At 37.5% G+C, this 27,362-nt stretch overlaps 1 protein-coding gene across 1 annotated transcript in view; it reads right to left on the bottom strand.

Moving 5' to 3' along the window:
* COL12A1 (collagen type XII alpha 1 chain) overlaps positions 1-27,362 on the bottom strand; it is a 99,944-nt gene that overhangs the window by 56,831 nt on the left and 15,751 nt on the right. The window contains 14 exon segments of the mRNA XM_061989484.1: positions 394-523; positions 1,656-1,795; positions 2,463-2,609; positions 2,799-2,963; positions 3,459-3,578; positions 3,670-3,819; positions 6,396-6,517; positions 7,018-7,210; positions 9,541-9,694; positions 9,696-9,748; positions 9,751-9,807; positions 11,676-11,945; positions 22,808-23,080; positions 24,007-24,279. Coding sequence (XP_061845468.1) covers positions 394-523; positions 1,656-1,795; positions 2,463-2,609; positions 2,799-2,963; positions 3,459-3,578; positions 3,670-3,819; positions 6,396-6,517; positions 7,018-7,210; positions 9,541-9,694; positions 9,696-9,748; positions 9,751-9,807; positions 11,676-11,945; positions 22,808-23,080; positions 24,007-24,279 — 2,247 coding nt within the window.

Below are 27,362 nucleotides of genomic sequence, written 5' to 3'. Positions count from 1 at the left end.
GCTTTTTGTTAATCTTATAAAATTAGAATGAATTTCTAATTCATGGTTGCTGGTTGCAGGAATTAATTACATGGAGTACACATTTGTATACTATTAGGTTGCAGTAATTTATAAACTCTGTCTTGCAATTCAAGTTTTGTTCTAGTCTTGCACAGTATGTTTTATGAGACTGGAAAGAAATTGGGACAAACATTTTGTGCCATAATGCAGTTTCACTCTTCTAAAGTTTTTCACTCAAGATCTGAAGAACCAATGTAACACAACACAATTGAGTCACTCAAAAATTCTGTTTCCTCTAAGAAGAAAACCCATAGTACTAAAAGTTCTAGTGGACAGTTCCCCATATGCAACAATGGCTATTAATAGGTTATTCCACTTCCATTTCTAACTTACAAGTTGTTTCCATGCCGATTAGAGGTTCACTGCTTTCATCTTCTACCACAGAAAACACATTCACAACATATTCTGTTTCAGGTTTCAGATCCTTCAGAACTGTTGTTGTTTCCATCCTACTTACATAAAACTACATAAAAGGGAATCATTGTTAACCATTTTACAACAAACACATTTGTAATCTTATGTCTAAGAAAAAAAAATCATTCCTTGTGCAACTCTTCATAAATCAATGGTATGGAACTAAAAATAAGTATGGTCTTAATCTTCTACATATTTTATGTGACAGTATACCATTATTTTTGCAAAGCAAGTCATAGAGAAACCTCAGACAGACACAATACAGCTGGATATACTACTCACTGTGCATCTTGCTTTACAAAATATTGTTTACACTTTAATATTACTCAGCGACATCAAGAAAGTGACAGAGATATATGTTACCACTTTGGAAAACGGTTTCACACACTCAGGATAATTTAGATGGTGACAGAACATGGCATTAGCAACATCTTGCAGAACCGAAAAACCAGCAAGCAATCAAGCAGCAAAATCAGTGTCCACTGAAATGGCTGCACCAGCCTTAATCAAAGGCTAAATTATGAAGATTAAATTCTCTATGTGTCAAATCTGAGTTAGGATTTAAAAGACACATTCAGAGATGAGAAGTATGGAGTTGGGTCCACAGAGATTCCTAACTAAATTCTGCAAAATACTACTCTGACTGAAAAGAGTGATGAGCAATTCAGGTTGCCTAGAGTCAAGGGCTGACAGTTACTGGCTCTCTAGACAATAACCACAAGATGAGTTTGGCCATGTGCATTAAACAGTTTGGAGGATATGCTTAGCCACAGATTCAAAGTACCATAATATGACATTAATCTAAGCGCTACTTCACAGTCTATATCACCCACAGGCTTTTTTTCTGTTAACAAGAAAACATACTATGACAGACCTATTTAAACCAATATATGACAATGGAATAGGAACATAAAAGCATTACTAGGAAAAAACAGGCAACTGTTTCTAAGAAATACATATTACTCCTAGATTCATGATTTTAAACCAAATGAAGTCATCTTTATGCTCCTGCTTTTTGTAATGTTGTGTATCATTTACTGAGGCATTGTATTCTTGACCTTGGGAGCCTTTTTTTATTTACCGTTACACCATAAACAGCACAAAATTCAGAATGACTTTACTGTGATGTGGAAGTCCAAGGTTATCATGGACAACCTCAGAGGTGAACATACACTACTAACCTGTTGAGGGCTCCCTCCAGAGGTAGGGTAATACTCAACTCTGTATCTATCAACACTCTCAGGAGGTGGACTCCATCTCAGTCTGAAAGAACGAGGTGTCACTTCCGAAATAACTAAATTAGAGGGAGGTGGTAAATCACCTACACGTGGAAGCAGATTAAAAAATGATTAGTTTACTTTATATCATCTGGAATAAAAACAAGAGAACAAAAAATTTTGCTTAGGAAAAAAAACCAAAACACAAAGCCAAAGGCAACAGTTCAGGTACTTGCTTATGTTTCTGTTTCCTCAGGAATTCTTAAAACAACTATGTGAAGAGACAGATCACCACACCCTCAAATGTAAACAAATTCCCTATCATTCCTATTCCACCTTCAACATTAACGTTTCACTGGAGAATGATCAGTTAACACTGATGTCTTTCCATGATCAGCTTTGCTTTTGCACTGTCAGATATTAATACTCAAAAAGCACTGGGCTGTTGAAACTTTCCATGTTGGATAAGCGTCATCAAAGAACGTGCTACAATGAGCAAAATAGTGACACGTTGAGCAACATATTTCCTGACTCTGGGGGAAAAGAAGGCATGCCCAGCCATGTCACGCTGTGTTAGGTAAAACACAGTCATTGTTGAAAGGAAAGGAAGAACCCCTGCAGGGTAGTCCAGGTGGTCTGTAAACCTCCTCACATCAGCAGCTGAAAAAACAGCCCAGCGCTACACAGTGTTCTCAATAACTAATAAAAAGGAATCAGCAGTGCAAGCACATAAATGGAAAAAGAATGAATTAGACTGAAAATGTGATGTACCTGGACCTTTCACACTGTTACACAGATTAGTGGTTACATCATCAACAATGTTAGCCAGGAAGGAGAAATCTGCAACATTGTAAGCATGGATGTCATCTGGATCCGTTGCAATCTGCTTCAATTCATTTTCATCTGCATTTTTAATACCTTACAGAAAAGACACGAAAACAAAACTTGTCAGAAGTGCTGGCTATGAAACATAAGGCCATGAATTTCAGTCCCTAAGCATATTCTTTGAATACTCTTTTAGGTACTTAGTATGTGCTCACTTCTCTGAGCATTTTGCAGATGGGCAGGAGAAAGCTGGTGCCGGCCACCTCTTCATATAACACTTACCAATTGCATAAAGTTCCACTCCCTCATCTCTGAGTCTTCTTGAAGGGGTAACCACATCATCCTGTGATTTTCCATCAGTGATGAGAACACCAATTTTGCGAGCTCTGGGCCTTAAGCCTGCATCTTGTTTAAAGTTGTTTTTTAAGATGAAATCCAAGGCCATTCCTAGCATGATACAAAGAAGGTAAAGAGTACTTCAACATCATAATCACAGTAAAGAGGAATATATCATCCTAGTGATTTCACTCTGACATCATTCCACAAATTATTTCCTTCCCGAAGCACTTGGAATCTAATTGCAGTTCGTCATTTAGATTTATTAGCAAGTGACATTTAGCCCTCTCAAAGTCTCTAATCTCTTAACTTTTATGCATCATCCTCCTATCTGCTCTCCTCTAGCCTCCCTTCTGGACCGTCACCTTGTCTTCATTCCAGCCTTGACATGGAACTGCCTCTTATATGCTCAACAACAACCCAACCTTTTCATTATTTAGGCTCTCCTCCATCACATTTCTTCAGACTTCCACTGACTTTTTGTGTCTATGCTATACCTATTCTCTTCCAAACATACTGAATTGAACTGTTAGACCCCTTCATCATGGACAAATTTGACTCACTAGAGTCAACTACTAGAATTACTTCTACTGGAGTGTGACATACCTGTTAGAGTATTGCCTCCTTTGTATGGTAAGTTGGCTACAGCCTCTAACAAAGCCTGTTTGGTACGGTAAGCATTGAGATTCCATTCTGTCCTGGGATCTCCACTATACTGTGCAAGACCTGGAGAAAAAAAAAAAGCCATCATTACTCAGTTATTATGTGGTTGTGTAGCAGTTACACCTCGTTTTCCCTCCAGCATATGAGGACTTACCAATCTGTACTTTGTCAGGACCAATATCAAAAACTTCAACAATACGGGCAATGAAATTCCTGATAGTTTTGAAATTCGGCCGCCCAATACTCCATGAGCCATCCACCAGCAGCACGATATCAGCTTCTGCTCTGGTTCTACATTCTAAACCTGCCATGTCAACCAGAAAATTATAACCTTAGCATGATAGCTTTCAAACAAAAAAATATGGCGTTAGCATGATAGCTTTCTTTTCCCATCTTTTTCTATGACATATGTCATGAATTAGCTTCCAAAATAGCTCTAGTTTTATTCACTGGCACTTTGTCAAGTATGACCTATTTGTGAACGTTATTCACACTAGTCACTGGTTCCATAGCAAAAGCTGTACAAATTTCTTCATGTATGTTTCCTTTTACACATAAGCCTTTACAAACATCGAGGCCAATGCTCTTCTCTATTTTCCTGTCATTATCTGTTTTGGTCTTTAAAGATGGTTGGTAACAATTTCAGAGGTTTTGTAAAAGATTAACCAGTGACATGGCAGTGAGCATTATTAGATAATCCAAACTTAACAGTATTTTAGTCTGTCATGAACAGCTTAATTTTCAACTGTGTAATAGTGGAATTAACAATTTATATTGCAACTACTTTCAAATAATTAGAATTTCTCAATTTTCAGGGAAAAAAAGACACAGTAATACGGGTGGTATAGAAGTTTGCACATACAGGAAAGAAAGAGCACAATTTAGAGAAGATGCACAAACACAGGTCAAGAGACAGAGGGTGGGAACAAACATGTACATAAAGCTGCAATGTTCTGAAAACATAGCAAGTTATTTCAGATATCTGCAGGTTACAAATTACAGAATAAAATATGCATCATATGTTTTCATCACAAGGAAAATCACAAAATATTTATACAAATCAGAAAGACACAATAATTTTATCCACAGCCATTTGCAAAAACAGAAAAAAAAAAATCCTTGCTCTCTCTGTTTTCCTGTAGATTGTGTTACCAGCTGCAAATTTTCTGGCTTCTTGCCATCAGAGCTTCTGGTCTTTATATGGAAGAAATCCCATTGAGAAAAATCAGCCACACTCATCACAGTTGAAAGATATTGTGATTTCATATATGTTCCACATAATTGATCCAACACTGAAGACTCATGAATATAACTATTCCATGTACCTGGGGGTTAAAAGCATGATCCTCTTCTGCATAGAAAATATAGATCTAGTCTTTAATCAGGACAACAAAATCAGTTGGGAGTAGGGTTTAAGTAAAACTATGTTAGTTCAAAAAATTGCATGCATAACTTTAATATGGAAGTGAAAGTTATTTCATGTACAGTATAGAAGTTAAATGATTTTGATTCTTTTTTATTTCCTTCCAACTGTCATACTTCCCCACATGGAAAATTCTAGCAAAGATACCAGACCTAGGGTGATTCTTTTTCCCCTATTAATAAATAATGTACTATTACATTTACAGTCCCCAATATAAAATTAATTTTTCACATTAACCATGACTCAAATCCATGCATTAGTAAAACTAATTAGCTTAAAGTATATAGCACTGAAGACAGAAATGACAGCTGCTGTAATAAAAAATAACAAACTACTCTTGCTGCAATTATTTTTCTGCCAGATTTACTACAGCTATAATGTCACTGATGGCTTGTTACGTATTTTTTCACAGTTTTACCCTTTTGCATTAGAGTAGAACAGCAATTAATTAAGAAGTTTCTAAAAATATTATCAAAAAAGTGAAATGAGTTCAGTATTTTTCACATGGCCTAGTGGGGAAACAAGGCATCAAAAAGAATATAAAGTCAACTGTCTCAAACTTTTTTTTCTATAACTCTGAAAGGTCTTTTTTTACAATTAAGTTCTTTCTCCTCAACAAATTCTCTCTGATGTAAGCACCATAATGGCAGAGGAGAAAAGTCTTTCCTTCTGTATGTATACTTGGCTACTACAAAGCAAAGACCTATGTATGTTTTCCATGAAGGAGGACTGAGCCCTGAAACTCTCTTCATCTAATATTAACTGGGAGTATAGTAGGCACAACTATTAGCATACAGAGGCCCATTGACCATACCAAGTGAACTTCTATCATAACATGTATAGAAACTTTGACTGCAAGGTTTAGTTACACAGGAAGAAACTCTCAAATACTGGAGAGCGCACTGCAGTTTCATATCTGAACTAAATCTCTTCCTTCTATAGTAAAAAAAAAAAAACCTAAATAATAACACTGGCACATTCCCAACTATCATTTCTTTCTTCATCATATCATCCTAGTCTTAAACGGGAAAATCAGCAAATAAGGACAAGCAAAGGGCTAAAAATCTGCTTAAAGTTCCTTGTTCTACTCCTGTGAACACCCCTGTAGATGAGCTATGATCTCTGTTCAAGAATTTGACCTTATGTGATTTGAAACAGATGTGGATCACTTGAAAACGCAATGCAGATGGCTTTGAGTAATCAGCAAAACATGGGTTGCCTGAGTTATCATCTTTGTAAGATCATCTAAAGGGTGCAGAGGACTAGAATTGTGAACTAGGGCATACTTAGTGATCATATCAGACCAGGGATTATGTCATCAGGATAGGGATTATAATGAATCCTGTAAATAAATATTTACGTGCATTAGAAAAATGATAAGGAAATACTGGTAAACTTTTGGTCCTTTTTTCAACCAAAAGCCAAGGCTGCCTTTTCTTCAACTAAATCATGTTTACCTCTAGATAAAAATGGCTCCAAAGTAGTATCTGAAAGGGTGGTCATCTCTTGTCCAACCAGGGGGCTGCTCTCTCCTCCTTCAAACATTCCAAAAACATTTACCTTATAGGTAGTTCCTGCCCTGCAACAGTAAAACAAATGTATTGTAACTAAAGTCAACCGACTAGCTAAATGCAGACACTTCACTTACAAAATTCTCACAGAAAAAAAATCCCCCATAGAAATCAAGGCGCTAAAACACCATGGACTGACTTTTTTTAAGAAACATGACATAAGGAACTTTTGGGAGGAAACTTTAGAAATTCCAACTTCTTCCAGTACCCCATTAGCTTTCTTATATAAGAAATGCAGAACACAGCCTCTACTCACTACTTTGCCTCCTTCAGCTCCTGTGGGAACACCATAAGTGATGTGAATGAATGATGTCAAAAAGAACCCTGCAAGGTGTCTTTTAAAAACTCCATAACAAGATCTTCATAACTTATTGTCAAAAATACTGTCTTTCTTACAGTAGATTTTGCAGATTTTTCTTACAGTAGATTTCAATCCTGGATCATGGGAATAAAATCCCAAAGTGCTTAAATATATATATATTATAATTATTATTATTATTATCCATACCTAAGCTCCTCCAAGACCACTGTGCTGTCGTATGGCCCCACTATTAATTCTCCAAGGCTCCTGTCATCTTCAGTAGGGTGGAAAGTTACTTTGTACCCCTTCACTCGCCCTGGGGCTGGCTCCCAGGTTACCCGGAAACTTGACATGGTTGAATCAGAAGTTTTCAAATTTCGAGGTGGCTTAAAGGGAGAGGCTGCAAGGATGTGAAGAAATTTCAAAAAAGGAGTTAAATCAGGTCTGCTTATGGAAAAAAAAAAGCAACAAGTATGCTTTTATGCAAAAAACCCATATGCAAATCCAGTATTACTGGCAGTCCTAAACTCTTTATGCTTTTCATTTCACATAAAGACAAGTATCAAGAGATGAAAATCAAGATTCACTTCATATAATTTTAGCCATCTAACCAATAGATATGGGGGCTAAGTTAGTTACAAAGGCTCCTTCTATTGTCAACAGACAGAGGATTATAGATAGTAATTCATCTCACCATCTGACCTTACAATAAATATTGACAATAGGTGGACTAACTACCATCATTCTTTCTATTCTGGAGAAACACTAGATGACGAGCTTAGATTAGCCTGCTCTATTTTAAACAGCAAAAAGCAGGTGAGCCATTGTCCTGACTTCAGCAAGCCATGTAGACCAAAAGAGATGAATGGAAGCAGCTTCCTTTCAAACCAACACTGGAAAGATCAGAATTTACTGCAAGCAAAGGTCACATCTAGTCAGTAACTACTCAGTCACCAATATCTTCTCTAGCTGTTTTCTTCTCAGAGCTCTGGGTCACAGAGGCCAGAGTATGGAGAGGATGGAAGCAAAGACCTTTTCATAGAAAAGGTCTTGCCAACAGTCCTCTCTCTCTACAGGCTCAGGGCCTGGCAGCTCAAGCAACTTCTCCAACCACAGATGTGGCAGTATGTCAAAAACCAATTCTTCAAAGGAGTGCCAGCCAAACAGCTTGAGGTTTTTAGGTCAACAGCAACTTCCTCTGAAGTCTAATGGCTACCCAGCACAGGTCAGTGCTAAAAGACAGAGTGGTTAACAAGCCTACTGCTAAGTTATGCATCACTTTTGCTTTCATGTAAATCCAAAATGGAGTCATAGAAAATATTGAATCAGTGTAATCTCAAAGTTGCAAAAAATGGGAATTAAACACTATAAAATAACTATAGCTTTTGAGTGAGATGGTGACAGGGGGGATAAAAAAAAGAGTTTGATTTATCTTGGTGACTATGCAATTGTCTAACTATAGCTGAAAGATCATAAATGTCCTCAGCTTGTGAATTCTGCTGAGAGACAGTAGATATACACCCATTCACAAGGAAAAATACAGTCACTGTCTCATCTCCCACAAAATTCCTCTCTAAATTATCATGGCAGATTCAACTAACAAAATCACTCAGGCTCCACTTGCTTCCAGAGTAATTAACACCACAATTATTTACACTGGAAGCACAGAGGCATGTTAGTATCAAGATCAAAACTGGTCAAAAACTGAAAGCATCTAGATGATCTGAGATTTATATCAGTATCACTTTCAAGACTGAAAAACTAGGTATTGGTCAAGAGCTGATCAAGTTTTCATCACTTATCTACATCAACCACGTTTTATTTTAAAAAGAAATTTTCCTTCAGTAACTGAGGTGCTGATATCTCCATGGTTAGACTTCTTTCTTACTTGCTGTGCTCATTCTATGTGACACATGTTTACAGAACAGAGAATGGCATGAGGTCTTTACAGTGTAACGCAGTGAATGGCACTAGTTTCACACGGGCAGAAACCTTGAAGAAAGTTCTCTTTCAGTAATGGCTCCCTATCTATGGAAGCAGAAAACTGATTCTAAATCTGGATTATTTGATCTGGATATCAAGAGAATATTTCCTTACAAAATGAAAGATACATACTCAAGACAGAGCAGAAAATGAGTTTTGCTTTTAACTTAAAAGTTCCCTCATGAGGACTTACTAAATGTCTAGAATTTCAGCTTCTGAGACAAAAGCTAGCTTGTCCAAAAGACCATGGTCTCTGAGGTCAGACTTCCATTAATAAGTCTTCAAAATCATCTACTCCCTCTTTTTGATACCTCAGGTTTTCCACAGAAGATACTGTGACCAAAGAAGGCAAATCTAACAGGATGTTAGGTAGTTACTTAATCAAGAGCCATGACCAAAAGGCAAATTTTGAAACTGACAACACTCGATTAAGTATATCGTCTTCCTCACAAAACACCTTGTTTTAACTTCTGATAACAGTGTTTTAAAAGAAGTCTCGTATTTTCAAACAGATTTTACAGTATATTTACACCTTCAATATGAACAGCACACAGCTCTGCTGAAGCTATGTCATAATGAAGTTTCCAACAAACCAAACTCTCTTCTTATGCTCTAATGTTTTTTTTTCAATTTGACTTTTAATTCATAATCTTGGCAGACTCCTCCATACTTTTCTGCACATTAGTCTTATTAATTTTAAGCACAAAACTTTAATGATCAAATGCCCTACAAGTTTGTGATGCATACCTGTTGTTCCTTCTGCTTTTCTTGATTTTCCTGGTCCAAAATCATAAATTGGAACAACACTGAGGTCATACGTAGTTCGTGGCTTAAGTCTCTTTAACACTATGCTTGTAGCAGGAGCATTTACTCTTCCAAACATCTGTCTTCCTCCACTGCGTGGTCGGTAGTACACACGGTAAGACAAGACTTTCCCAGGTGAAGGCTGCCATGTTACTCTCATTGTATTTTCTGTCTCGTTGTCCACTGTCACAGTCCTGGCATTTTGTGACACTTTTCAGTGTAAAAATACAGTTAAATGTTTAATTTGTCACAGAAAGACACATTCAAACGCATGCCTACAAAATTAATTCTGCTGTATCAGGAAAAAAACCCTGTTATCTGCAAATTACAGCATTTAATTGTGCAGGAGAATCTCACAGGCCATTGTTAAATTATTCTTTATTGTAATGCACTAAACAAACATTAGCATGCTTTCCACTATAGAGAAAAAAAAGAGGAAAGTAGAAATTACACAACAACACAGTGTAATGGGAGTTTTATTTAGTCATGCTCTCCACTGATCTATTAAATAATGGATTGAGCACTCTCAGATGAAAGTGATAAATTATTGAGTCACTGTCTTTAATGAACACAATGTCCCATAGAGTCAAAAATCAAGTTTCTAGTTTACACATCTGATAAGCTACTGGTAAATGCCTAAATGGCTGGGTGTTGGGCACCAGACAAACTGTCCTGCAAATAGTGGTGAGTGACTTTCCAAATGCTTGGAAAATCACTCACCACTACTTGCAGGGTAGTATATGTGCTGAAATAAGCACATGGACTAATAAAGCGTTTTTCTCTACAAACTGCAGCACTCAGCTTCTAAGAGATATTTTCCAGACTGTACAAATATTACAAATGATCTGAAGTGAACAGAAAGGTATGTAATTCTGGCTGTCAGCTGGTATGAGCCATCTAGGTTTTGGCAAAACAGAATCTTCTTGGCAAGCCAGAACTGGTCAGTACTTTATTACACAGTAAGGTAGGCTTTTCAGGCTACGGTATCCTCTCTCAGACCTAGAAGCTGATAATTTCTAATCATGTTTGTACCAAAAAGATACAATTTTAGTTAGTCTCATGCCTGGGTCCATTGATAGGCCTGACAGCAAGTTCCCTCAGGCAGCACATTTGAAGCAATAGATGATATGGGTACATAGCCTACTTAATCTAGAAAAGGCAGGACAGATAATGCTGCTGTTCTTGAAGTAAGAAGGAAGATATGAGGTAGCAGTCAAACTTTGACTCTGGAGAGTCCACTCTTCCCACAGACATAAACCACTACTCTTGCAAGATCTTAAGAGCAACTGTACTGGGTCAAGGACAAAGGTTAAGCAGCCTGTCTCCAGTAGTAGTCAAAACAGATACTTAGGAGAGTACAAGTACATGTAAACACATATGATGCTTCCCCAGACCACTCCCTTAGGCTTCATCTTCACAGGGCCCATTTACGCAAACAACAGAAATATCAAGGATGATCCTGGACATGCTTCATTCGTGCTGGCTCCTCTACTTGCCATTTCTTGCTACAAAGCAACAAGCTATCTATCCCTGGCCTCTCGCTGTTTTTGCTACTTGGCCTACACTGCAAGAAAGCCTTAAGCCTGTTTTCACTAGTACTACTAAAAATGTTTATCAAAGAAAAAAAAAAGAAGTCTCAGAAAACGTAAACAATAAATGTCAACATCACTCAGAGGGCCTTGGTTTGAGGACTGTGAAGACTGGAAAAGGGAACGGTGTGAAAAGAAAATTCATTGATTCTGTGGGAATTTACCCAACCTTCCTTCCTTACTCTACCTATACCACTTCTCCCACCTGATTTCCAGCAGTTACACCAACCAAACCTATGAAAGACTGGCTTCAGAGTAATTTGTAGACAAAATTACATCCAACTTCTTGCTGGATCCAAACATAAAAGAGATAGAAAAGATTTTTTAATGTTCAAGCAAAAAGCTATTGACTGATCTGAGGGGGCACTTCAGTTTGAGCAGACATTTCAAGAAAAAAAAAGGTGAAGAAAAATAAGGTCCATCTTCTTTAAAATATTATAATTGCATCAAGGACAGAGCATTAAAAATGGTGGTATGGCCTACACTCACCGTCAGTAAAAGCCTCTCCTTCTACTGGGTCTCCTTCTCCACTGCTGTAGGTTGCATATACTGAAATCCTGTATTTAGTTTCTGGCTCCAAGCCTTCAAGCACCGCATCTACCGTGTTTCCAGGGACTCTCTTCTCTCCCATCGTATCATCATAAAGTGATTTCCATACTATCCTATAATCATTAACTGCTCCTGGAGCTGGTGTCCATGATAACCCAACTGTAGTATCAGTGATGTCCGTGGTAACCAAATTACGTGGTGAACCACGTTCTGCAAGAAAGAAAAGCAGCAAATTGTCTCTAAATACAAATAGCAAAAGTTAGCAAAGTACAAACGGAAAAGCAGAATGATCATAAGAGTAAAATCAAACTTTTCATATCAATCTTAGTTTCAATAACATACATTTGTATTTCCAGGACAAAATGGATTGATTTTTCAACAAAATGCTGAAAGCTAACTTTAGATTATGAATGATCCTATCCCTTACCATGCAAGATACTTAGCAGTTTTGCTTTAGAATATGCAAAACAAAAATGTCATTAATCAAAGACCTGGAATGAAGCCAGTGCTTAACTGTGCTGCAGCACATTTAGGTAGGTTTTGTCAAACTTTTAGTCATATATCTTTATCCTCCTGTGTGTAGCTTTTTCGCTGAGGCTAAATAAAGGACACTTGTACCTGAGCTGAAAAGTACTTTCTCTGACTATTTTATCTTATCTTCCAGACTACTGCTTACCAGATCTATCAGCTACTTCATTTTATGCTTTCAACTAATTTGCACTGTGTCTACCTCATGCCGCAGTTACAGCAGAAAACAGTCTCCCTTCCACTCTTAAGACTTGTACCTCCATCCTCCCTGTAGTTTCTCCCAGCCAGCTTGGAACAAAGGAAACAGCTCGTTAGTCTGTGAAATCCAGTTGTCAGCTGAAAGCGTGGGTCTCACCTAACACACTGGGGTAATTTCAGTGCTTAAAAATGGAGCACATTGGTCTAAAGTGGTGCCTCTGTTTAATGTTTAACATACGTTTATAACATATGTTCAACTTTCCTATTGCAGTAGTTGGCTTTTCATGGCAGGAAAGGAGTGCTGACTGGTGAGTTTAATGCAATAGCCTCACTGTAGCAAAATCTGCAAAAAGAATTTATGAAACTATATCCACATACATACAGAAGCACTCTATTCTTTAGTGTGTATTCTCTGTGGCCTTTCTCACTGTACAGGACTTTCCTGAGAGACTGCTTAGCAAGAGGATTTAAAACCTTGAGGTGGCCTCATGGCATCACAGTTAAGTTTTACCTGTACTGATAAAAATATATCCCTATATTATACCACAGCAGCCACAGGAGCAGACTCAAAATTCTTTAGACATAGAGGAAATTCGGTACCTATCCAATTTCTGCTGCTTAGGCTCATTGCAAGAACAGACCTCACTGTTTTCAGAAGCCTAAAGCAGTTTCAGTCCAAGACTAAGAAACAAGATTCTGAAAGTCATATACCGTGTTTTCACTTTTCATTCACTTCCACCACAAACCTGCAATGTTTCCAAACATAATCCCACTGGAGCAAACAGGACTACCTGTAGAAAGCTTCATTTTGGAAATACCTTGTTACCAGCACAACTTCCTTCAATCTGAGCCAATAAATACCACTTCATGATGAATGGAAATTAATATCGACCTTTCTGAAAACAATGCTTAAAGTATAACAAAGATTCATCAGCTATACAAATTATAGAATCATAGGGTTCCAATCCAGTCAAGAATCTGGCTCTCAAATATAGATCATAGAGTATGTCATAGAATTCCTTTGTGTTGTGGGTTTTTTCTGATTTTAATTTACGGTTTTTGAACATCTCATCATGTTTTTCTGGAGATAATTCTTTTTCCATCTTAACTCTGCATCAGTTCTTACAATTTTACTCTTCAAGCCAATTTTTAGCCTCACAATATAAATCACCACAATTTACGGCACCTTCTTTTCAAACAGATTAAGATACAGAGGTTTTGGTAAAACTCACTTGTTTATCATTTCACAATAGCGGTTGCATATAGTGAAAAAGCTATAGTGAAAAGGTCTGATTCAGCTCACGCTTCATGAGGTCTCACCGAACTCAGTGACTGCGTTAAATGAAAGCCAGGGTAGAATCTAAACTCCAAAACCCAATTTTCCTGGAAGCCTGAAAAAAGGATTTGCCTTCAAAAGTAAATTACACCAATTTTTCTGTCTGCTCTTAAGCTTCTACTCCCAAATCTTGGCTTTTTCATACAATAAAAAAAAATATTAAGGCATTCCAAATGGAAAAAATATGGAAAACCCAACTTGATAGAATGCACAGATGTCTCACAATAAAAACCTTTCTTTCCATATTTTAATGTAATATAAATATACAAGTCACTTTATTTTGGCTACTTTAAACACGGCTCTGCCACAACATGATTTCAGTATTAAAGTATCTGCTACCACAGCAGAATTTTTGCAAGTCTATTCTTGGATGCTACAGCTAATGATATATGTTGGAAACACTGCAAAAATAACTGCATACTTAAACCCGTTATTGATTAAGTCATTACTGAGGTCATTACATAACAGAGGAAAATAATTTGTTTGGAATGGACTGTAATGAACATCAGTTACTGTAATATTGAAAAAGTTCTGAAAAAAGTATTCTTTGGAATTAAATGTCTCTTTTATAAGGCAAGGTAAGAGAAGGAAAAGGACTGGGATTCCTACCAAACCACTAGAACTTAAATGGAAATTTTTTACTTTAAATAGTTGGAAACTGCTGACAAGACAACTTACCTACTAAGGGAAATTAGACTTTTTATGTGTTACACTGAGAACATTCTTTAACATAACACACTAACTTGATTTGCACCTCATGTGTGAAGTGGAAGTTCATTGACAGCTTCTTTATGCTTCACTGCATCTCTCACAAGTGTTTTTGTATTAGGGGAACAGCCATGTTTAAGACGCAATACAACTGCAAATCTTATTAGGATTCCACCAAATATTATCTAAGCTGCTACACTCAAGGTCAACATATTTATGCCTCACAATAACACTGGTATGATACAGTCAGTAGCAAACATACAATTAGACCTGTATTTTTCCCTTGGCTTAAAACAAAATGCCTAGTCACCTTGCTTACATTTCACCAAGAAAATAAATAAATTCTACATTATGTTTTCAGAAATGTTTGTTGTACACTTGCTTCTTGCCTGCTTGGTTATAGGGGATGGATAAACAGCATGGAAAGATAATGAACACTGCAAGTAAGAAAAATGCTGGCTGGTTGGCTCGCAAGTGGTTGTCAAAAGACTTCTGCTTTTTGCTGACTTGAATTGGAAGCTAAATTATGATTATCACTCCATACAGCTCCTGTCATAAGCAACATAAGAAGCACCTGTTTTTCTGAAAATTATTCCCTAACAGGCACCAAGTGCTATGATGCTCTGGAATACCGAAAGAGCGGGTGTAAGCACAATTGTAAGCCATGAAGAGTACATACACAAAAAAGAAAGTGTTTGCACAGACAGGTCAAACTCTTGCCTGGTCAACTAATCCAGTCACCACTTTCAGGCTAACAGACTTTCTTTAGGAGTCTTTAGGTCAGAGCTAGTCTGCCTACACAGTCCCTTGTACATCTCTATCATCACTCAGTAAAGATACACTCTCAAAAATTAACTTGGTAACTTTCAGTTAGGTGCCTTTACACACAGTTCTGGACTTCTGCAATGTCCAGTTTCCATATTAAGTTTTTCCATTATAGTATGCCAGAGACAATATAATACTAAAACAGTTTCACTGTGTCCATTTGGCTCATTTCCCATTGCTCTCCAGCAATCATTGTTGTTATTAAACACGAGACTGTGAATCAGCTAAAATTAAAATGTTGACATTCATAAATGTCCTTATTCAAATGGCCTTTCCCCTCAGAAACTTTTACACAACTCCAGCTGATTTCAGTGGGGGTTGTACATGCAGTCTGGGAACAAAGTTTAAATAATTTTGTGTATGTGCTCTTAAAGTCAGCTTTTAAAATCACCCTGCAGCAGTAAATGTCATGCAGAGACATGTTTCATTGAAGTTAAACATAGGCTTGGTCTAAGCCAGTATCCTAAAAGTAAGAATCAACTAAATAAACGAGTCTTCTCTTGCAGAGGCATATCCTAAAACTTTATGGTCTGAATCCTGCCTTTTTACAATGGGATATGTGAGGATTAGCTCATTAAGTCAGTAGGCTAGGTCATCACAGCCAAGGATCCAAGTACATGCATCACATGAGATAGTAGCAGAATCACTTTAAGATTTTACTCTGATGGTCAAACTCTCCTCAGCATTGGAGGAGGCAGTCACTAGTAAACTGATATCCTTCCCTCCAAGCCACAAAGTAGTTGTTTACCGTTGTAGTACCAGCCCTCAGGTACATAGAGAGGAGATGTGGACATGGTACAGGGAAGAGTCAAGGGCTTGCTACAGAAAGAGAATGCTCACTTGACCCTGTTAGAGCAAGTTTCTTGCTTTTCTACTACTGGGAATATAAAAAGATGAGACGATACAAACCAGGAGTGTTCTGACACGCAAAAAAAAAGAGGGACTCTGATCAAAGCACCCCTGAGTTCCCACTCCAATAGGAGTAAAGCCAATAGGAATTAATACTCGGTCCTTTTAATATTTTATCTGACTTTTCCAACAGTTAAACAATCAACAGTACTCTTAACTGTCTAGAAATATCCCTTTGTTATTCATTCAACCCTTCCCTGTGTTATTTTTTTTCCTGATATATATCTATTTCACTTTCTATATAAAACTAAGATGTTTTTTCCACAGATTATCAAAAGTCAATTTCAAATGTCAGACAAAAACCTTGCAATGTATAATTTGAAAAATGCATGAAACAGCATTACATCTCCTGAGGACACTGAGTCTTTGTTTCTGTCAGGACGGAAACAGCACTACGCAGTCTGAACATTACGTAAAGTCCCTGTGATATGCTAAAAACCTCATTGTAAGAAAATGTCACTTGAATTTGTACTATTCTGCCTGTAGGAGGTCATTCATTTCTGAAGGATTCCTATGTTGCTATAGAAACAGCAAAAAGAAATAATTTCCTTACCAACGAACTCTATCCATTTTCTGACCAAGAAAAGTCATCATCCCTGCCAAAATCCCCCAATCTAAACTCTAAGAAATGTATATAACAGAAAATAATTTCAAATTGAAAATAACTTCCAACTGAAAACTTACTGAATCGTGACAACCTTTTTAAATATATTGCTTTAGTACAGCCCAATTCTCACAGTACAGCTACCTCTCCAATGGAATGGCAGGATTGGGCCCTATGTCACTGAAACATCAAGATTCTCTTTCTAAAAAGGAAGAGACTATGACATCTCTCAAATTTATGTCCCTAATCTAACACACTGCACTTCTTGTTTATTCTAAAATGTACAAAGGTAAGAAACAGCATAGGTTGTCATCTCTGCTAATATGGGTGGCAGTCTCACTTATTTCAAAATAATTATGTCCATTAACACCAACAGCATTTCTAGCCTTGGAACTGCAGATATAAGTGGAAACACTTTGAAATTTCTCAATGCAAACAAAATGTGAATCCCATCACTGAATCTTTTTTGGAAAAAAGAAATTCTATTTTTTGAAATTTCACTGAAATTTATATTTAAAAGTGTAAAGACTACCCTGCTTAGAGTCAGTAACTGAAATATTCTTACAGTTGTTCTGAAAAACATGTGATTGCCAGAAAAAAGACACTCATAAAATAGATCTGTAGCTTTCAAACTTTTAAGACATTCATTAGGATTAAACATTTCTGTGAGGACTTCTTAATCTAGCAATGAATTTTTTTTCTCTTTAAAACAACTGCAAATTATGAAAGTTAATCTATTTAGCAGATAATGTACAGTATGTTCTTTTCATCTGACAGCATGCCTTTGGGCAGAAAATCAAACTCTTGCCAGACTTATAACCACCTCTCTTATTAAAAAACAGATTAGAAAAACAGTAGCTCTTGCAAAATGCTCATTGTCTGTTGCATTGACACCACTCTCACCATGTATATCTCAGTTTATGTATATTTTGTTTCTGGTGTGTGATGACCTGGGTAAATCTTATGATCAAAATAATTTTTATAAATCAAAGCCAAATGGTTGGTTTGGGGATGAGAGAGACTTCTCCCCCAAGGCATTCCTGTGGGTGTTTCTTGTTCTTCAGTCTGTACTATGCATCATCGAACATAGTCATCAGTGCTAATTTGTTTAGCTCCTTAAATTTATTTCACCAAACAGCAAATGGCAGTCTGAACTGATTTAATTTACTTTAGCAGTTTCAAAGACTTTGTGTGAGCTCAGGGGAATCACAGCCAACAAAATATGCCTGTTACTTTTCCATGGCACCTTTACAGAAGAGCTCTAACCAAAGGTGCCTAGTGATTGATCACCATGCATTTTTGAAAGTGAAAAGATAAAAGTGGAGAGTTTTCTACAGTATATATTTTTGCACATGCAGTTATGTTTAATACAGTATGAAATATAAAACTCCAAAACTTTCACCTCTGGATAGTACCTCATAACTGCAGACAAAAATCATCCAGTGACTGAATAAGGCTGTATAAAAGATCAGAGAACTATAAATTCCCTAAAATCTGGATTACTGTAGAAGGACACACAACTCCTTCAACAAATGGGCAAAAGTATAGTTTCCCTTTTCCCAATCCACAATCACAGAAAAGAAACGATTCTCTGTGAATAACAATTACCTGTATGATGTGGACCAGCACCCTCAGAAATAAGTAATTTTTTTATTATCCATTTGCTAAACTCTTTATACCATGTTGCCTGTGAACAGTTCATAAAATTCTGATCCTCTGGCATGTGTTCATCTTTGGGCTGGATCAGAGAGCTATGCAAACAATTTATAGAAGAGATTATCTACAGCTACTTGGCAAAATATTCGCCCTCTCTGTTTTATGAAGAGAAACAATAAGGGCAAGGACATAGGAAAAAAAATAAAAACAAAAGGAGAAGCAGAGAGTATACAGCTGGTAAATGACACCAAGTAAACAGAATAATTGCTCAGTTTATGTGGATTGATTTTCCCGAGTCTCCTGAAGCATACAAGCCACTTCAAAACCCTGAAAAACTGCCGTGTAGAACAAAGCAGAGGAAAAGGAATTTCCAATGGCAATGTATAACTGCTCCAAAATACTTTGGTGATAACGTACATAATTGAAGGACCATCAATGAATGCCTGGGCAGACATGTTCTAGCAAATCATGTTAGAGTAGTCTGAAAAAAATTCTAAGTTTTTCTCTCTCTGCTGAAGGCTACCCTTGCAAGAATGACACAGTACCTGTGAGTTCTCCTACTACATGCAGAGCAAAATAAATCATTATTGAAGGCAGTAAGAATGCTGCTTCTACATCCTTAGTCACAGGGGACCATTTAGTGACTCAGGAAATTCCATAAACATCTGAGAACTTGGCTTTTTCACTTCCTGCCACTTGACTATACAATAGCTGGAGAAGCTGACGTATCCAGCATGTCTTTTCTCACTTTCCTATTAGTGCTGAAATGTTCACTACACCCAAATTGTTTTCTCTTCTACTACGTTTCAATACCATAAAATATCAACTGTCTGAGCCTAAAAGGTAATCTCAAGCCTAGCTCTTGATATGATGATGAACTGAAGTGGCCAGAAACTATGGCATCACTGACTGAGTAGGTTGGTGAGAATTCATATGGTGAAGACATCAAGTAAGCCCCACTGGGATTCTGATGCAGGAAAATACTTAAGTGCTCAGTACTTCAGTACTGTTGGCAATGAAAAACACACACTGCACTATTTTGTTTCTCAGACACTATGGCTCACGGAAAAACTAACTGCAATACTAAACACTTTTTTATGCTTCCTTTCACAGCTTTTTTGTCATTACTGTTGATAAGTTTATTTCTCCAGGAGTTAAGATCTGTCCCATTTCCAGTCTCAGCCAGACAAGTTATTTCAGCTAATAGTCAAGTATTCACTTCACTCACTTGTGTAACTTTTCAGCCAAGTCCAATCATATTTATTTTAGCCTGACATTTCCTTTCAAGTAAACTTCTACACCAGGCTTTGAAGTTTGAATGTTACCTTTTAGTTCCAAAGTGGATATCTTTGTATTCTCAGTTGTCTGCTTTCTCTCAAAGATTTTGTCTTTTTTTCCTTCAATGAGGTAAGACGCTGCCTTATAGCAAAATACTCTATTGTATATATTTCAACAAATATTATGAGAACCTTTCATATCATTAGCCAAAAAGTCCTTTGAAATATCTATGGACCATTTTATTACCCCATGAAAATGAAAATACACTGATGACTGAAATTCACAGTGGATGCTCAAGGAGGAAACATCATGATTTAGGCCTCTGCTGTCATGTAAACAGAAATTTGTATTCTATTCTTTACCTTTGATCACCCAGTAATGACTGACATCGGTACATGCTCTTCTTAACATTTTATCTAACCAAGTGAAGTTTAATAGACAGCTTTAAAATGAAGAGCAATGTTTTCTGGAGTACACTCTGACAGGATTTTCAAATCCAGACGAATCTTCAAAGGATACACATTTGAGACACAAAGCTATACCTGTCAAAATGCTAAAAGCAATTTTTCATATGGAGGAACTGAATAAAAAGTAATTCAGTTAAGTGGCAGGATGCTCATTTATTCATATTTATCCCAAGACAAAATCTGTCACAGATTTTAAGGTTTTAATTCAGTCTCTTAGAGTAAAACCCCTTACAGGAATGCTTCTGCGTCCTTTTAAGTGTACTACCCATTTTAAACTCCATCTGGTTGCATATAAACCCATTCTTGAGCTACAGGCAACTGTCTTTTACAATTCTTTGATTCTTCAACCAATTTTCAGATTTTTTTTTTCTTTTTATTGACAATTTATCACTGCAGAAAGTGCATATCAGAATCAGAGCCCTCCTGGGGATGGTGAGCACTGAAAACACAAGACAGTGTCTACCTGAGATGGAGTTCTGCTTTTCTGATGGGTCTGCCTTTTTGATTCTGCTATATTGAGAATGTGTTTTAATTGAAGTTCTAGAAAATGCCTTTTCTGTTGCCATCTGTTTATGATAGGGTAAAAAGCTAAGCTTATTTTATGATTTTGAAACACAGTCTCTCCAGATCTCTGTATTAATAAAGGGCCCTTTATGGTCTTATTACAAAGATATTCAATTAAAACCTTTCCACCCAATGTAAACAGTTAACTTTGTCAGATCTTCTCTAAAATTTGAGGCATTTCCATAAGGAAGTCAACATTTCAGTCTGTTTAACAGAGAGAGGCAGACCTCTCAAGATTTGCAAAGGAAGACAGAGGCATTCCTCTGTCCACTGACAGTACAGAGGAAAAGACAGCGATATCAGGCTCCTGTGTCCACTTGGGATCCAGTCTGTTCTTGTTCTGAGAGTGAAATTTTGCATGCCTGGATGTAGACTTTCTCAGGTTCAACGGAAAGAGTAAAGGAGATTCTTCCCCAGCATATACTACAGCCTTGTGCATCAGCTAGGGCGTGTAGATGTGAACTCAAAGTCTCCTAGACTAAGGACTACATCTCCATACTCCCTCTTCCCTCCAAAAAAGTGTTAGAATATCATACAAAAGAAAGTGGCAGCATCACCAAAAGAGAAGTTCATTAAGTTCAGGCTTTCTGGAGGATATGGGCAGAATCTAGCTACTTATGCTTCTTTACCTGGATCTCAGCAGTGTTCTGGGAAGAAGACAAGTTATTTTCTTCTACAAAAGGAGCATTTTGGAGCTTGCATGGGTAGTGAAAATAAGGGACCTGAGCAATGCTCTGCATGAATTGCAAGGTGTCTGATTCTCTGATGGCTGCATCCTGTCTCAGTGTAAGTAGGTGGACTGGATCAATGTCTGAGACTCAGGTAGTGCAGCGAGCAGGGGGTTTGTGCCTAGCTCTCAGTTGCCCTTCCTATAGTCAACAGACAGAGAAAAGGAAAAATGAGATCTCAGGGGGACTATTTGTCTTCTGGAGGTATCTGCCTTTCTTCATTAAAGAAGAATCCTAAAGAGTCCATGCTGCCAATTGCAGTATTCAAATAAGCACATAAATTTTAGTAGGATGAATTAAGCACACTGGTAACTCTTTTGTTGTTGTTGCTGTTTTACAGTTTCCTATTCAAAATAGGTTCTCTGTTTTGTTTCCTAACCCATGTCATGAACAAAAAGTAAAAATCATGGAGAAAATGACTGCCAAGTATATCCCTACCATGGCTCCATTAGCGTCAATGGACAAGTTTTAATTCCCCATTAATTCATCTGCAAGATGTTTTTAAGCATCACGCCTACACAGCTACAGTGTCAGACTTCAGCAATACACTATCCGGCCAGCTCAGAGCACAGCCACGCTTCCTTTCATGGCCTAGGAGGCAGTTTTCCCTACCCTCTGATAATCATCATATGACACAGAGAACGCTCACAGGGAACAACTCTGGGAAACTGTCTGCTTGATGGCTGAGTGAGAGCAGCCTCTCTTCCTTATAAGAAAGCCTATGGCTCCAACTTATGCTTTTCCCATCATTCTGTTAATGCTCAGGCTCCAGGATCTTACCCCTATTAATTAAAAGCAGGATATGATTCATTATTTCTATGCTTAGCCTTGGTTTTGCTTCTCTAATGTAAAAATATTCCCTGTACACATTTCAGTCTCAGTAGAGCAGAAACCCTTCAATTTTAAAATGGATGAGATACTTTAACACCATTAATTAAACCTGCTATATTAAGAACAACCTGTCATGAAAACTGCTCACAAGGTAGAAGTTATAAGACCAAATATTTCCCGGAGTCTGGTGTGGAAGTACAGTCAGTTTTGGTTGCTGCTTCTAGGATTATCTTTTAAAGAGACCCAGAGTTCCCTTCAAAACCAGTGATTTGAACCCACTGTTTTCTGTGATGGATAGGAGGTTTGGAAAATGGAATATTATGCCTAGTTTTCATTTGAATATTTACTTCCACAGAAAACTCAGGAAGATGCTGCACTTTAAGTATCTTTAAACATCAATCAAATAAATGAATTATTGTACAGAAACATTAAATAATTACCTTCAAGTGTTTCTCCCTCTCCAGAAAGCGCTTCTCCTGCTCCAGAAGCGTACAAGGCAGACACAGTCAACGCATACCTAGTGGCTTGGTCTAAGCCTTTCAGCACTTTAGAGGTAGTGTCACCTTTCACGGTCACTTCCTTAGTTTCACCTCCTGCCACTGGAGTGTATGTGATAAAGTACTGCTGCACTTTGCCAGGAGCAGCACCCCAAGACAGCTTCATTGTTGATGTTGTAGCGTCAGAAACTCTCAAATTTCTTGGCTTTCCTCGGACTGCACATGTCAAAAGATGTTGAAAACAACTTGAGCCTAGCTTCATTTCTTGGTTTAATTACCACAACATAGGGCTTGATGCTGAAAAAATAATTCCTGAAAGCCTGCACTAACCCTCTTACAGCATAATTTTACTGTAATCAGGACTGTACAATTCCATCCACACCTTTCTTGGAAAAAATATCCAAATAAATTAAATTTTATCCTAGTTTTTCCTGTTAAAATGGGCTTATTCTTGGAACATTAAACATACTAGCACCTGAAAATATGTTCAACTTTAACACAAGATCCATGTGTTTAACACAAGATCCACTGCCTGCAGAATCAAGCCAAAGATCACCAACGAAATATGAAATTACACATTATGGTTTCCTACAGAGTGCTTTTTAATGAGAGATTTTCTGGTTTTTAATATTTAAGTCTCAGTGAAGTATCACCAGTGCTCAGGACATTGGTACTGTTTCTCTACTCTTTGAATTTTGTTTAATAAAGCATGATGCCTGTGTTAAAGGATCATACATTTTCATACTAGCTAAGGCTACAGTGATAACTTTAGTAAATGAAATGTTTCATTCATCCCTTGCTAGTTATTCAGAACAAAGTGCAAACAGGAGCTGAAAAGAAATATAATTGCTATGATTGACAATATGAAGAATCATGAGGACAACTAATTAAACATACAAGTAGATTGCTCACACAAGTTACCTTGCCAGGTGTTGCAGGTTCAATAGACTCTATCTTTAAATGAAATATTACAATAGTGATAAATTATATTATCTTAACTCTCAACTACAATTGAGTAATTTTACAATTCCCTGTTCATCTGTGATAATACATACGGCCAATATGGTTTATTCTCTTTTCAGTGTATCAGCATGCAGGGAGTTCTTCTCAAGCATATTACATTCATGGCACTGGTCACGTACCTTCATCAGTTTTTGCATATCCATTCAGTGAACTCCCAGGCCCAGACTGATACTCAGGAATAACAGACACTTCATATCTTGTATCTTGGATCAAGTTCTGCAGAGTAGTTGATCTTTCATTTGCTGAGACAGTCACTTGTCTCCTTTCTCCTCTGGTAAGTGGTCTATATACAAGCCTGTACCGTAGGACATTTCCTGGAGCTGGAGTCCAACCAACTACAAAGCTATCAGTAGTTTCATCTGTTATCCTTAAGTTTCGAGGAGCACCTTTAACTGAAAATAAAAAAATACACATATGATTTCTAAATATTTGCTTTTAATTAAGCAGTATCTGAAGAGAAGCCGTTCCAATCATTCTGTTGGCTCATCCAGTTTACCAAAAAACAGCTTGTATTACTCTCATTCTTCAAAGGTGCAGGAATCATTAGTCATTTCTGAAAGTTTAGGGGTGGAGTTATAATCAGCAGTATAACAAAAAAGTTCCCAAAAGTACATTAATCCCAGTTTATACAACTGCTTCTGAAACTAAAAATGGTCTGACTGTGTTGAGTGGTAACGGCAGAACTGAAATGTGTCAGGGACATTTGGGCATAGTTGGGGAAATTTCTTAACACAACAAATCATATAGGTTTCATTTGCTTCTAGACTATCTCCTTTTACAAAGAGTTGTCAGCTACGTCTGACTACACTCAGGCAGCTCTCCTACTTTAAAGAAAAGACCAAGGTAAATGCAATAGGAAAAAAAAACCACCAAAACAATTCTATTTCTGTAAGTTAAATTTTAACAATAAATAATATATTTACAGAATCATAGAATTGTTGAGGTTGGGAAAGACCTTTAAGATTACCTAATTCAACCATTAACGATAGCATTGCCACATCCACCACTAAACCAAGTCCCTAAGCACCATATCTACAAGTCTTCAAATGCTTCCAGGGATGGTGACTACCACTACTACTCTACTGAGAAGCCTGTTCCAATGCTTGACAACTCTTTCAGTGAAGGTTTTTTTTTCCTAATATCCAATCTAAACCTCCCTAGGTGCAACTTGAGCCCTTTTCCTCTTGTCCACTGATAATGTGGGAGAAGAGATCAACCCCCACCCCACTACAGCCTCCTTTGAGGTAGTTGTAGAGAGTGATCATGTCTCCTCTCAGCTTCCTGTTCTCCAGGCTAAACATCCCCAGCTCCCTCATCCATTCCACATAAGACCTGTTCTCCAGAACCTTCACCAGCTTCGTTGCCCATCTCTGGACATGCTCCAACACCTCAATGTCCTTCTTGTAGTGAGAGGCCCAAACCTGAACACAGTATTGGAAGTGTGCCCTCACCAGCACCAAGTACCAGGGGACAATCACTTCCTTGGTCCTGCTAGTCACACTATTTCTGATACAAGCCAGAATACCATTGGCCTTCTTGGCCACCTGAGCACACTGCTGGCTCATGTTCAGCCAGCTGTTGACCAACACTCCCAGATCCTTTTCTTTTCCAGTCACTCTGTCCCAAGCCTGTAGCATTGCATGAGGTTGTTGTGACCCAACGGTAGGGTCCAATACTTGGACTTATAAAACCTCATACCATTGGCCTCAGTCCATTGTTCCAGACTGTCCAGGCCTCTCTGAAGAGCCTTCCTGTCCACAGGTAGATCTACTTACCCACCCAGCTTGGTGTCAGCTGCAAACTCACTGAGGATGCACTCAATCCTCTCATCCGGATCATTGATAAAAATGTTAACAGAACTGTCCCACACACTGAGGCCTGGGGAACACCACTGGTGACCGGCCACCAACTGGATTTAACTCCACTCCCCACTACTCTCTGGACCCAACCACCATTCCACCCAATGAAGAACACATCTGTCCAAGCTATAGGCAGACAGTTTCTCCTGGAGGATGCTGTAGGAAACAGTGGGTTTTTTTACTGAAAATGAGATAAACAACATCCACAGCCTTTCCTTAATTCACTAAGCAAGTCACCATGTCATAGAAAGAAATCAAGTTGTTCAGCATGACCTGCTTTTCATAAAGTCATGCTGACTGTGTCTGATCACCTCATTTTCCGTTAAGTGCCACATATATTCATTGCAATACAAGTTGCATCCAACATTTAAAAATGGCTTCTGAATTAATCTCAAACTGAAAGACAAGAAATAGCTTGTTATCCCAAAAATTAAGGAAAAACTGTGGTGAATCATTTAACCTAGCCTTTTCCTTGACAGAAGATATGGCAGCTCAGGTTGTTTCATATGAACCCAGTGGGCACATCAAAGAATAACTAGACTCTTCCATCACACACTCAGATCTACTATCCTGCAAGATGCCTAGCAGTATGTAGCACTGTCATTTAGAGAAATTTTAAAAAAAACCAGTTTTTTATTGTTTACTATCTAAAGTATAAATCACCTGGAACACTATTAGCCAAAAGCATTGTTGTTCAGTGATAAATTACAGACCTACTAAGAGTGGAGCAATCAGTAATCCCAGTTTTAAAGAAATGAACTTATTTACTATTAATCAGAAACATATTAAGCAAATTGGAATTCTTTAAAAGCCTGAAACTAAATTTAGTTGCCAAGAAAGTTTTATCTGGCCCAAACTGTTAGTTAGATGTGCATGGAGAGTTGCTGATGTTTATGTGACTGCAGAAGAACTCTATCCTGAGACATTTCATCAGATTTCATCGGATCAAGATGCTAACAATTGTTTAAGGCAGTATCAGTTACAACATGGGAACACTGATTATTTTTAATAAAGCTGTTACTTCTATCCCTTACACTCACAAACTCACAAAAAGCCAAGAGTTTCTTTTCCTAAGGGAAAGTTTTGTGTGTCCAAAACATTCCTGCTGGTACGGTCACGGAAATATGCACACCAGCAGTGAAACCTGTATCTTCCAAACTAAAGCTATTTTATAAGTGTGTATTCCTATCAGTCCTAAGAGGAAAGAGCAATCAACAAATTTCCGTGCTGCTTCTTTTGCTCCCTTGGATGCATTTACGTCACCAAAGGTCACAAATGACAGCATGGAATAATGAAAAAGAGTGGATCAATATTTTAAAAAGCATTATTTAGATTATACTGAGTATTCAACTACTGGCATAGTATTCAACTACTGGCATCCTTCTCTTTTAAATCAGTACAAATGCATCATGGCAAGTCTAACAAGAATAAGTACAGCTATCATGCTTAAATTTACAGTTGTTGATCACATAATCTCACCCTGACATCAATATAAGTTTTGAATCAGTATGTTTTTCTAGATCAGACTCATAAAGTTCTGATGAGAAACGGCTGACCAAAAATTCATCCCCCTTTATGCCTATTGTACATAAACCAGAATTTCTATGAATCTAAGT

This window comes from Colius striatus, chromosome 2 (genome assembly GCF_028858725.1).
Source record: "Colius striatus isolate bColStr4 chromosome 2, bColStr4.1.hap1, whole genome shotgun sequence".
Taxonomy (NCBI): Eukaryota; Metazoa; Chordata; class Aves; order Coliiformes; family Coliidae; genus Colius; species Colius striatus.
Note: the sequence above shows the minus strand (reverse complement) of the source record. Positions and strands in the feature narration are given on the sequence as shown.